The 12,993-nt window shown below is 47.6% G+C and overlaps 1 protein-coding gene across 3 annotated transcripts in view; it reads right to left on the bottom strand.

Moving 5' to 3' along the window:
- Positions 1 to 12,993, bottom strand: part of LOC100091077 (sodium/nucleoside cotransporter 2-like) — a 46,790-nt gene that overhangs the window by 26,149 nt on the left and 7,648 nt on the right. The window contains exons 2-5 of one of the 3 annotated variants that reach the window (XM_029070683.2): positions 10,463 to 10,737; positions 1,571 to 1,673; positions 1,411 to 1,499; positions 1,087 to 1,175 (exon numbers count right to left, since the gene is read on the bottom strand). In XM_029070683.2, the coding sequence (XP_028926516.1) occupies positions 1,087 to 1,175; positions 1,411 to 1,499; positions 1,571 to 1,666 (274 nt within the window). In that variant the 5' untranslated portion in view covers positions 1,667 to 1,673; positions 10,463 to 10,737. The remainder of the gene's footprint in view (positions 1 to 1,086; positions 1,176 to 1,410; positions 1,500 to 1,570; positions 1,674 to 10,462; positions 10,738 to 12,993) is intronic. The other 2 variants (XM_029070682.2, XM_029070681.2) reach the window with 2 other exon arrangements.

The following is a 12,993-nucleotide window of genomic DNA, read 5'->3' as shown; positions in this document are numbered from 1 at the left end:
GGAGAGGAATAGTTCACAGATGGTACTGGCAGGTTGGAGAAAGCCTCCTGGTCTCCCCATTAGATAGTGAGAGCTCCTCAAGGTCTGGGATGGCATCTTTTTAATTCTACTGGATTTTCCCAGGCACAGACTCAGTAAATACTGTGAATAACAATTGCTAAGAATGGGGATAGAGCTTCCCATTAAAGCTCATATAGAAGGGTGGTCGCCCCAGAGAACTGCTAAACACAGTTCTCTGCATGTGAGGCTTGCATAATGGTAGCTTCCCGGAATTTAGGAAGGGAGGTCGTAGACTGTAAGGTCCTTGTGGGTAGAGAACAAGTCTACCAAATCCATTGTACTGTATTCTCCCAAGAGCTTATTACGGGGCTCTGCATACAGTAAGTGCTCAGTAAATACCAGTGATTGATTGGCGGCACTGTCTGGGTCTTGCTGATAATAATAATAATGTTGGTATTTATTAAGTGCTAACTATGTGCAGAGCACTGTTCTAAGCGCCGGAGCAGACACAGGGGAATCAGGTTGTCCCATGTGGGGCTCACAGTCTTAATCACCATTTTACAGATGAGGTAACTGAGGCACAGAGAAGTTGAGTGACTTGCCCACAGTCAAAGAGCTGATAAGTGGCAGAGCTGGGATTCGAACTCATGACCTCTGACTCCAAAGCCCGTGCTCTTTCCACTGAGCCACGCTGCTTCTCATGTGTCAGGGACAGGAGACACAGATCCCAGAGGGTGCTGGTCTTCTTCGTCCCCCTGGAATAGGGGAGTCTGGAGGTGGGAGAAGCCCAGAACAGGCAGGAGAAAACCTCAGGGTGACTCGGGGCGAAGGAGATGAACCACCGGTGCTCTCTGGAAGGACGATGTGCTCTCTGGAAGGACGATGCTTGGAGAGAGGACCCAGGCAGAGATCTGAGGGACAGTGATGACCCGAGAGGAAAGCGGTGGAAATGGCAGCAAGGAAAAAGCTAAGAGCCCATATGAATCGCCTGTGGGGAACAGCCCGGACCCCGGGGCAGGGTCAATCAGGATCTCAATGAGCCTTCCTGTCTCTGACCTCCCCAGAGGGTCTACTCGGGGGTCTCACCTGCACACCCCAGGCCCACGAGGATCCACCGGATAAGTTGGCCATGGGCCTGGCAGAAGCTCTTCACCCTTGAGGTGACCTGTGAGTTCCTAGGGAGATTTCAAGTGAGGTCAAGAGGTTAGGTTGTCCAGTCCAGCGCCTATCGCCACCCAAGCTCCTCCTACTAAAGGAGTGTGAGCAACTCAGACTGAGGTTCCCTTTTCTTGGAGCAGGGCTCTGGCCCTCAATCAACCCTCTAGACAAACAGGTGGTGAAGCAGCTGGTGCCCTGAATTCTATGAATGGAGGGAGTGTTCTCACAAGAACCCTGCCCACAAGGATTTACCTCGATTCAGAGGAAGATCTGGCCCCATCATCAAGGCCGTCCTTTCTCTCGCCAGTCCAAAGGCTTTCCTCGATGCCCCTGTCTTTCTCCTACAAACACAGGCAGAGTCAGCACTGGTGGGGATTGGTGCCCAGAATCCCCCGAGGGACAGGGACGTTACCGTCAGCTCCAGATCCTGGTTCTCCATGCCACTGTCCAGGGAGGAGCCATGGTTGCGCCTTCTCTGACCCTCAGTCCCCACCTCCACATCCTCCATTTTCTGTCTGAAAAACAGATTGGGCCCAAATTCAATCCCCAGATTCCTGCTGCCTCCTGAATCGAGCAATTCAGTTCACATTTGCCCCAGTTCACCGTGGCAGAACCTGTTTGAATTTGTAAATGAACATGCCTATTTGAGCAGTGAGCATACTTACCCCAAAATAAACATTTCTGGCTAGGAATTAAGTTAAATTGGTTAAAACCCTAAAAATTCAGCTCAGAGCGGTAGGAACCCACCGTCGGTACAGAACGTGGTGGGAGGGAGGCACCCCCAGATCTCCGTTAGGGAAGGAGGTCTGTGGTCAGCCTCTGTGATCTCTGAGCAGAGCAACAGTGTGAAAAGAGGAACAGCAGAATTGGGAAGAGACTGTCCAGGTCCCAGGCCCCTGGGGCTTGAGACTAGAGGATGGAGACAGGTGGGTTCAGTCAACCAATGACACTTATTGAGCTCTGGCTGTGTACAGTGCACTAAATAAACCACTTGGGAGAGTAGGATAGCATTTGAAGAATATGATCCCTGCCTGCAAGGAGCTGACAATCTAGAGGGGGAGACAGACAATAAATTACAGACAGGGGAAGCAACAGACTGTAAGAAGACCTATCAACAAAAACTCCTCACCTTTGGCTTTACAGCGCTTAGTCACCTTGCCCCCTCCTACCTCACCTCCCTACTCTCCTACTACAACCCAGCCCAAATACTTCGTTCCTCTAATGCTAAGCTTTTCGTTGTACTTCGATCTCCTCTATCTGCCCACCGACCTCTTGCCCACATCCTACCTCTGGCCCTCCCTCCTATCAGACAAATAATTGCTCTCCCTCACTTCAAGGCCTTATCAAAGGCATATCTTCAAGAAGTCTTTCCTGACAAAGCCTTCTTCTCCTCTTTACCCACTCCCTTCTGCATCACCCTGACTTGCTCCCTTCATTCATCCTCCCTCCCAACCCACAGCACATATGTATATAGCCGCAATTTATTTATTTACTTATCCCTACTTTTCCTCATCTCCCACTCCCTTCCGCATCAACCTGACTCACTCCCTTTGCTCCCGCCCCACAGCACTTATAATAGTAATAATAATGATGGTATTTGTTAATCGTTTACTATGTGCCAAGCACTATTCTAAGCACAGGGGTAGATACAAGGTAATCAGGTTGTCCCACGTGGGGCTCACAGTCTTAATCCCCATTTTACAGATGAGGTAACTGAGGTACAGAGAAGTTAATAATAACAATAATAATAATGATGGTATTTGTTAAGCGCTTACAATGTGCCAAGCAAAGTTAAGTGACTTGCCCAAAGTCACACAGCTGATACATACATATATCTGTAATTTTATTTATTTATATTGATGTCTGTTTACTTGTATTGATGTCTGTCCCTCCTTTAGACTGCAAGCTCGTTGTGGGCAGGGATTGTCTCTCTTTATAGCTGCATTGTACTTTCCCAAACTCTTAGTAGAGTGCTCTGCACATAGTAAGCGCTCAATAAATACGACTGAATGAATGAATGAAACAATTAATTAATTAATTAACGTCTCCCCCTCTAGAGTTTGTTGTAGGCAGGGAATGTGTCTGTTTGTTGCTCTATTGTACTCTCCCAAGTGCTCAGTACAGGGTTTTGCACACAGTAGGTGCTCAATAAATATGATTGAATGAATGAATGAACATGTATAAAGGCTTTTAGGTCAGGCAGGGGAGCACCCAAGTGCTCCGAGCAGTCACAAGTAGGGAAGCAGCGAGGCCGAGTGGATAAAGCCGGGAAGCAGCGTGGCTCAGTGGAAAGAACCTGGGCTTCGGAGTCAGAGGTCATGGGTTCGACTGCCGGCTCTGCCACTTGTTAGCTGTGTGACTGTGGGCAAGTCACTTCGCTTCTCTGGGCCTCAGTTACCTCATCTGTAAAATGGGGATTAACTGTGAGCCTCACGTGGGACAACCTGATTACCCTGTATCTACCCCAGCGCTTAGAACAGTGCTCTGCACACAGTAAGCGCTTAACAAATACCAACATTATTATAAAGCCCAGGTCTGGGAGCCAGAAGACCTGGGTTCAACGCCCCCTCCACTTGCCTGCTGTGTTACCTTGTGCCAATTACCAGCTCTGTGCCCCAGTTTCCTCAATACCTGTTCTCCCTCCTACTTGACTGTGAGTGAGCCCCATGTAGGGTGGGACTCTATCCAGGCTGATTAACTTATATCTTCCCCACTTCTTGGAACTGAGCTTGACCCACTGTAAGCATTAAACAAATACCACAAAAAAAGGAATAGGAAATGCAGAATAGGGTGGGGTGAGCAGGAAGGAAAGGCTTCCTGGAGGAGATAATGCCACCGGCAAGAGTAGCAGAGCCTTTCCTTCAGGTTTCTTGCAATCTCCACCCAGCCTCATTTCCTAGTTACACTGGGGGGTGGGGATGGGAGGAGGAGGGCACTGGAGCCCTTGAAAGGCATTGGAGCCCTAACCAACCTCCCCAATCCAGGGGGGGCCAGGGTTAGGGACCCTGCTCCCAGGAGCTATCCAATCATGGCTTGCCTGGAATCCACCCAGATCTCCCCCATATACTACCTCTGTGAGTCTGAGTTACTCATTACTTAACATTATCTTTCTGAAAGGGCTTTATAATAATTACTGATTACCTCTCTCCATCCTGATGGTCCAATTAGGAGCACAGGATTGTGTTAAACAGAAACGGTTTTCACTGCCACTTTCATCCCGCCCTAAGATATGCAAACCGGCTGTTTTTAAAGGGAGAACAGGTGGAGAGATCAGAAGCAGAGATTCAAACAGGGGATCCGGCCTGGGAAGAAAGAGGGAGATGGGATAGAAGAGAGGGGAAGCAAAACGAAACCTCTTGAAAGTCTCTGCATCTCAACTCCCTGCAGCAGGGAGGGACTTCTGAGCCGATTCGGGGCAGGGGAAAAAGCAGTTTCCAATAAGATGAGAAAAATCAGCCAGTAAATCAGTCATTGTCAAGCAGACACAGAAAAAGGACCCTGCTTCAATTTCTGAGCTGCCCAGTAAATCTCGCTAAATAGCAAGGGCAGAAGAAAACACAGCTGTGCCACTGGAGTGGAGCCTATAGACTCGATTCTATTCTTATCCCCTCTGACCTTTGATATTATGGAGCACTCATCCCCCTCAAAGGGTGGTATTTAGTGAGCGCTTACTGTGGTCTGACCGCTCTACACTAAACTCTCAGGGGCCTACAAGAGAGTAGGCAGACATGATCCCTGCCCACAAGGAGTTTCCAGCCTAGAGGGAGAGACAGACATTAAAATAACACTATTAAAGGCTGGGGTAGTGCTGACTCGGTAATAACCTGGTTCTCCTCCTACCTCTTTGACTGTTCCTCTTCAGTGTCATTCGCTGGCTGCTCTTCCGCCTCCCAGCCCCCAACTGTAGTCTGTTCTGCATCTCCTAGTCATGTCACTCTACACCCACTCCCTGTGAGCTCAGCGGCTTTGGCTCTCTGACCTCTCTGAGGACACAACTCTTGGCTCTCCCTCTCTGGTCCCGACCTCTTTCCTAACCTACAATCTTCCACTTCTTGTCTCCAAGCCATCTTCGCTTGGACGTCCCACAGGCTCCTCAGATTTAACACGCCCCAAACTGAACTGTTCCTCTTCCCTCCTAAACCCTCTCCTCCTCCAAACTTTTCCACCTCTGCCCGTGTGCTGGACACCCACATCCCGGGTGTCGTCCTCGACCCCTTACTACCTTTCATCTCTCACCTTCAAACTACTCTAAATCCTGATTACCTTGTATCTACCCCAGTGCTTCGAACAGTGCTTGGCACATAGTAAGCGCTTAACAGATACCATAATTATTATAATGGTCTAGTGGCTAGGGCACGGACCTGGGAGTCAGAAGGACCCGAGTCTAATCCCGAATCCATCACTTGTCTGCTGTGTGGCCTTGGGTAAGTCACTTAATTTCTCTGTGCCTCAGTTTTATCTCATCTGTAAAATGGGGATTAAGACTGGGACCCCTATGTGGGACAGGGACTGGGTCCAACTTGATTAGCCAGTATCTACTCCAGCGCTTAGAAAAGTTGACACACAGTATGCACTTAACAAGTACTATTATTGTAATTATTATTATTATCATCTTGTTGGTTTTTCTCAATAACATTACCTGCATCCTCCTATTCCTCTCCACCCCAGACTCCTACCATCCTGGATCAAACTTTTGTCATGTCGTCGCTGGACTAGTCATTCTTTCATTCATTCATTCAATCGTAATTATTGAGCGCTTACTGTGTGCGCAGAGCACTGTACTAAGCGTTTGGAAAGTACAATTCAGCAATAAAGAGAGACAATTCCTGCCCACACCGGACTTATAGTTTTGAAGGGGGAAGGCAGACATCAAAACAAGTAAACAGGCATCAATATAAATAGAATTATAGATATATGATGATGTTGGTATTTGTTAAGCGCTTACTATGTGCAGAGCACTGTTCTGTATATACATACATAAGTTATTGGGCCCGGACTGTCTCTATCTGTTGCCAAATTGTACATTCCAAGTGCTTAGTACAGTGCTCTACACATAGTAAGCGCTCAATAAATACAACTGAATGAATGAATAAGTGCTGTGCTGTGGGGAGAGGGGGGAAAGAGCAAAGAGAGTGAGTCAAGGTGGCGCAGAAGGGAGGGGGAGCTGAGGAAAAGAGGGGCTTAGTCTGGGAAGGCCTCTTGGAGGAGGTGAGCCATCAGTCTCTCCCTGTTCCAGTTTATATCATGTGCTGATCGCCGACTGAGAAGCATCCCTCCTCATTCATTCATTCGATCATATATATTGAGCGCTTACTGTGTGCAGAGCACTGCACTAAGCACTTGGAATGTACAACTCGGCAACAGATAGAGACAATCCCTGCCCAACAACGGGCTCACAGTCTAAAGTGGGGAGACAGACAACAAAACAAAACAGAACAAAACAAGTAGTCTGGCGAAAATATCATCAAGATAAATAGAATCATAGATATATACACATCATTAACAAAACAGAGTACTAAATAATATACAAATATGCACAGTGCTGTGGGGTGTGGAAGGGGGAAGAGCAGAGGGCGGGAGAAGGGGGAATGAGGAGGGGAGGAGGAGGGAAAGGGAGGGCTCAGTTTGGGAAGGCCTCCTGGAGGAGGTGAACGCTCATCTCACATCCCCTTCTCTTCAAATCCCCCAAAGGCTCACTATTTCTCTCCACATCAAGCAAATGTTCCTTCTGGTCAGCCTCAAGGCTCTCAACCAACACCTCCCATCTTACATAATAACCCTCTTCATCTGCTACCCTCAGTCAGTCAACTGCATTTATTGAGCACTTACTGTGTGCAGATCACTGTACTAAGCACTTGGGAGAGTATAACATTATAACAGACACATTCCCTGCCCACTGCGAACTTACAGTCCAGAGGGGGAGACAGACATTAATATAAATAAATAAATTATAGATCTGTGGCAAGTGCTTTGAGGCTGGGAGGGGGGGATGAATGAAGGTAGCAAGTCAGGGTAATGCAGAAGGGAGAGGGAGAAGAGGAAAGGAGGGCTTAGTCAGGGAAGGCCTCTTGAAGGAGATGTGCCTTCAATAAGGCTTTGAATGGTGGGGAGGTGGGAGGGGAGCTGGTGCTATCCTCCAGCTCACACCCCTGGTCCCATCTGCTCTCTAAAACTACCCCCTTTAACTGTAGCTGTGCATCTTTCTAATAGCATTGGTGGCTCAGAGGTAGAATTTTTGCCTGCCTCGCGGGAGGCTCGGGTTCAATTCCCGGCCAGTGCACTGGATATATCCCCTCTCCCCCGCCATAAAATAAAATTACATATTTGTAATTTGTTTATATTGATGTCTGTCTCCTCCTCTAGATTGTTAGCTCGTGTGGCCGGGGATGTGACTGACATATGGTTATATTGTACTCTCCCAAGGGCTTAGTACTGTGCTGTGCACACAGTAAGCCCTCAATAAATGTGATTGACTGACTGACTTACTATCCCCTCATACCACTTGAAAACAGTTGTTCCTAATCTCCCCCTTCCTTACCACTTCCTTCAATGTCTCACTCTCAGACGGCTCCTTCCTCCCTGTCTTCAAACAGGTTCAAGTCTCCCCTATTTTTAAAGAAGTCTCTCTAGATCCCACAACTCCCTCTAGCTATTGCCCCATCTCTTGGCTCCTGTTACTGACTAGACCCCTTAAATGGGCAATAGAGACCTCTGCCATCGCTTCCACCTCTCCAAATCTCCTGATGACCCATACAATCTGATTTAGCCTCCCATTCCACTGAGACGGCACTCTCCAAGGGTCACCAATGACCTTCTCCTAGCAAAGTTAAATGGGGTCTACACCATCCTTATCCCCCTTGGCCTCCGGGGTCTACACCATCCTTATCCCCCTTGGCCTCCCAGTGCCTTTGACACTACTGACAAATCCCTTAGCCTAGAAAAATCTATCCATCCTTGGTTTGGCTGAAGATACTCGGCTGCTTCTCTTCCTAGCTCTCTGACTGCTCCTTTGCATTGCCCTTGGCTGGCTCTTAATAATAATGTTGGTATTTGTTAAGCGCTTACTATGTGCCGAGCACTGTTCTAAGCGCTGGGGTAGACATAGGGGAATCAGGTTGTCCCACGTGGGGCTCACAGTCTTAATCCCCATTTTACAGATGAGGGAACTGAGGCACAGAGAAGTTAAGTGACTTGCCCACAGTCACACAGCCGGCAAGTGGCAGAGCTGGGATTCGAACTCATGAGCCCTGACTCCAAAGCCCGTGCTCTTTCCACTGAGCCAGCTCTTCTTCCACCTCTCGTCCCTTAACTGAGGATGTCCCACAGAGCTATGTGCTTGGTCTCCCATCCTTCTCACTCTACACTTTTTTTTCTTGGGAGCTCAGCGCTCTACCTCACCAGTCCCCATCTCTTACCAAATTTACAATCCCACATCTCCTCCTTCTTCCAAGACATCATCTCATAATTGTTCCACAGAGACCTCAAACTCATTATGTCCAAAACAGAACTTCTCATCTCCCTTCCATAATCTAAACCTTTTCCTCATTTTTCTATCTCTTCTGATCACCCCACCATCCTCCCTGCTCCAAAAGCCCACCAGCTTGGTGCCATCCTTGACTCCCTACAATCTGTCAGACTTCACATTTGATCGACTGCTAAATCTTGCCAATTCCTTTTTTTTAATTTATGGTATTTATTAAGCACTTATTATGTGGCAGGCACTGTACTAAGTGTTGGGGTAGGAATGAGTTAATCAGGTTCCACGTAAGGCTCACAGTCTTAATCCCCATTTTACAGATGAGGTAACTGAGGCACAGAGAAGTTAAGTGACTTGCCCAAGGTCACAAAACAGTCAAGTGGAGGAGCCGCGATTAGAACCCAGGTCCTTTTGATTCCCAGGTTCGTTCTCAACTCATTAGGTTATGTTGCTTCTAGCTATTCCTTCATAATATGTCCTTGAACTGCCCCTTTCTCTCCACTCAAACAGCTACCATCCTGGTCCAAGCTTTCATTATATCCCAGGTAGCCTTCTAGTCTTCTTGCCTTCTATCTCTTGACATTGCCGCGCAGAGAATTTCTGGAAGCAGCTCTTGGGATTCATCTTTCTAGTCCTCAAAAAAAACCTAATGGTTATCCGTCTCTCCCCACATCAAGTAGAAGCTCCTTTCCACTGGCCTCAAGGCTGTCTACCAGCCGTCTCCATCTTACATATCAGCTCTCTGCTTCGCTCACTTCTCTCTAGCTTGCACTCTTTGTTCCTCCCTACATCGCCTTCAAGCTATACCTTGCTCTCAACGTTTCCACCCCTGCTCTCTTGCTCATGACGCTTCCCCCCTCTGGGACTCCCTCCTATCACACAAATACACCAGACCACAGTTCTCCCCCATCTAAAACCCATCTCCTACAAACTTCCTATTTTCCCTGATTAAACCACCACAATACCACAATTATATCAACCCAGTATCCACCCTTAGCCCTTTTGTGTTTAATTTCTATCCCCGGTCCTCATGCACGTACTTCTCAATCAATCACTGGTATTTATTGGGCACTTACTGTGTGCAAAACACTGTACTAAGCACTTGGAAGAGTTTAACAGAATAAAACTGGTAGATGCTTTCCTTGCCCACATTTATTTGCACACTCAATCATGAATTCAAGGATGTCACCCTGATATGTTTGTACTACTTCCTGCTACAGATTTATTCTTCCTTCTCCTTTTGCAATCTGCAAATTATTATTCGTCTCCCCTTTGAAGGTAGGAAGCGTCTGAATTGCCATTGTTGTGGTAGAAGCGATAGCATTTATTGTGCCAAGCACTTAGAATGGTGCCCGGGCATTAAGTAGAAGCTCCAGAAATACCGCTGTTTGATTGAATGATTGATCAAACCCAGGTCAACCCAGATCACTGCCCACTTCCGGGGTCACCCTGAGGTTCTTGAAGCCTATTCTCTGGGACACCAGCCCTGAGTGGCTCAGTGTCACTCTTAAGGCCAAGCTGACCACTTCAAAATACAAAACACAGTGCAATTTCAACCAGATCTCCCCCCCACATCACAAGGCTTATAATTCCAGGAGTTACACTGGCGGTTACTGATTCTGCCGGTCAGAGAGTCACTGGAAACTGGCACGGGACAGATCTCTGCATGGACTCAGGTCAGCCTGCCAGATGGGGTGGCCCAGGCCAGAAACCAAAGGGCCAAAGGGCCAAAGCTAGTTTTGGGCCGAGAGCCAAGGGGACGGCAGAACATTGGTGGCAGTGCTACTTTCCCCCAGACACAAAAAGGTATCGTAAAATGTTTCTTACTCACTGATTTCTGGTTTCTCCAGTTGTTATTGTGCTCCACGCGAAACCTGAAATGCTACCGCCTCCCAGTGGGTTGCCCAACTTTATGGGGCAAAGCTTACAGATACCCCTCTGGTATCGTCAGATGGCATCAGAGTCCATAGGTCAGAGATCTACACAGTGCGGACCACTGGTTGATCGATGGATTCTTCCTGTGGTGCCTGCTCCAGCTTCCCAGTCAAAAAGAGACAAAGGGAGGCACGTATTTCCCCAAATGACCAGTTCCAGCTGTGACTCTGGGGGAAGGGTGGAAAGAGGAAGGACGTCAGATGGGACAGTCAGCAATGATCTTTGGATCTAGTGCTATGGGGAATTGGTAGGCGTGGGGTTGTGGGGCGGCGGTGACAAGGTGAGAGCTGCCAGGGGATGAAACCCCCACGATAAAGCTCGGTAAGCAGGACTTGGTCTCTGCAGCCCCCTCAGCGTCTCACCTCAGAGATGACAGCGGGTAAAAGCCAACGCAATGGACACGGTTTGCAAATGCCACATGGCCCCGGGAGCATCATACCACCACATACATTGCCCAGATTCACTGGCACCCCAACACCGAAACCCCACTTCCTTTTTCCCCTTGTGCCCTTTCCTGTTATGGTCATTACTGCCCCTCCTCCCTCCCCAACTGTGCTACTGTTTTGCGGTTGGGTTTAAGAAAAGTATGTCATTCAGGAAGTGCACATTGGTTAAAAGTTTCTTGTAACCGCTCTTTGTGAGCTTGGGAGAGAAAAGAAGATGTTATAGAGGCTTAGTTCGAAAAGCTTACTACAGTGTGCTGCACACGGTAAGCACTTGATAAATACCACTGGTTGACTGATTGATTGATTGGCTGAACAGAGGCATAAATGATGCCTGCAGAGGTAGGGAGGCAATGGATAATAATAATAATAATGTTGGTATTTGTTAAGCGCTTACTATGTGCCGAGCACTGTTCTAAGTACTGGGGTAGATACAGGGTAATCAGGTTGTCCCACGTGAGGCTCACACTCTTAATCTCCATTTTACAGATGAGGAATCAGAGGCACCGAGAAGTGAAGTGACTTGCCCAAAGTCACACAGGTGACAGGTGGCGGAGCCGGAATTAGAACCCATGACCTCTTACTCCAAAGCCCATGCTCTTTCCACTGAGCCGTGCCGCTTCACAATATAACAATAATAATAATTATGATGATAACTGTGGCATTCGTTAAGCGCTTACTATGTGCCAGGTACTGTACTAATTTGCAATCCCATATCTCCTTCTTCCTCCAAGACTTCACCATGTGAATGCTCCACAAACACCTCAAACTCAACATTTCCAAACTCATCTCCCCTTCATAATAATAATAATAATAATGGTGGTATTTGTTAAATGCTATGTGCCAAGCATTCCTCTAAGCACTGGGGAAGATACAAGATAATTCATTCATTCATTCATTCATTCATTCATCCAATTGTATTTCTTGAGTGCTTACTGTGTGCAGAGTACTGTGCTAAGTTCTTGGAAAGTACGATTCAGCAATAGAGACAATCCCTGCCCACGATAATCAGGTTGGACACAGTTCATATCCCTCCTGGGGGTCTCAGTCTTGATGCCCATTTTACAGATGAGGTAACAGAGGCCCAGAGAAGTTAAGTGACTCTCCCAAGGTCACACAGTAGTCTGTGGAAGAGGTGGCATTAGAACCCATGATCTCTGACTCTCAGGCCCGTGTTCTTTCCACTAGGCCATGCTGCTTCATAGCCCAATCCTCCTCCTCATTTTCCCATCTCTTCTGATCACCCCACCATCCTTCCTGTTCCAAAAGCCCACCATCTTGGTGCCATCCTTGACTCCCCACAATCTGTCAGACTTCACATTCAATCAGCTGCTAAATCTTGCTGATTCTTCCTGTGTAACATATCCTGGATCTGCCCCTTTTCTCTCCACTCAAAAAGCAAGCATCCTGGTCCAAGTTTTTGTCATATCCCAAATCGACTATCGTAGCAGCCTTCTGATCTCCTTGCCTTCTGCCTCTTGATGTTGCTGCTGAGGTAATTTCAGAAGGAGCATGGTGTAGTGGATAGAGCATGGGCCTGGAAGTCAGAAGGTAATGGGTTCTAGTCCTGGCTCAGCCACTTGTCTGCTGGGTGACCTTGGGCAAGTCATTTCACTTCTCTGGGCCTCAGTTACTTCATCTGTAAAATGGGGATTGAGACTGTGAGCCCCACGTGGGACAGGGACTGTGTCTAACCCCATTTGCTTGTATCCACCCCAGTGCTTAGTACATTGCCTGGTACAAAGTAAGCACTTACAAAGACAACAATTATTACTATTATTGTTATTATTGAAGCAGTTCTAGGGACTCATTTTCTATTCCTCAAAAAATCTAACGGCCACCCGTCTCTCTCCATGTCAAATAGAAGCCCCTTTCCACTGGCCTCAAGGCTGTCTACCAGCCATCTCCATCTTAGATATCAGCTCTCTGCTTCGTTCACTTCTCCCTAACTTGCACTCTTCGTTCCTCCCTACGTCACGT

Source organism: Ornithorhynchus anatinus, chromosome 8 (genome assembly GCF_004115215.2).
Source record: "Ornithorhynchus anatinus isolate Pmale09 chromosome 8, mOrnAna1.pri.v4, whole genome shotgun sequence".
Taxonomy (NCBI): domain Eukaryota; kingdom Metazoa; phylum Chordata; class Mammalia; order Monotremata; family Ornithorhynchidae; genus Ornithorhynchus; species Ornithorhynchus anatinus.
The sequence above is the reverse complement of the archived record's forward strand: the minus strand, read 5'-3'. Positions and strand labels throughout refer to the sequence as shown.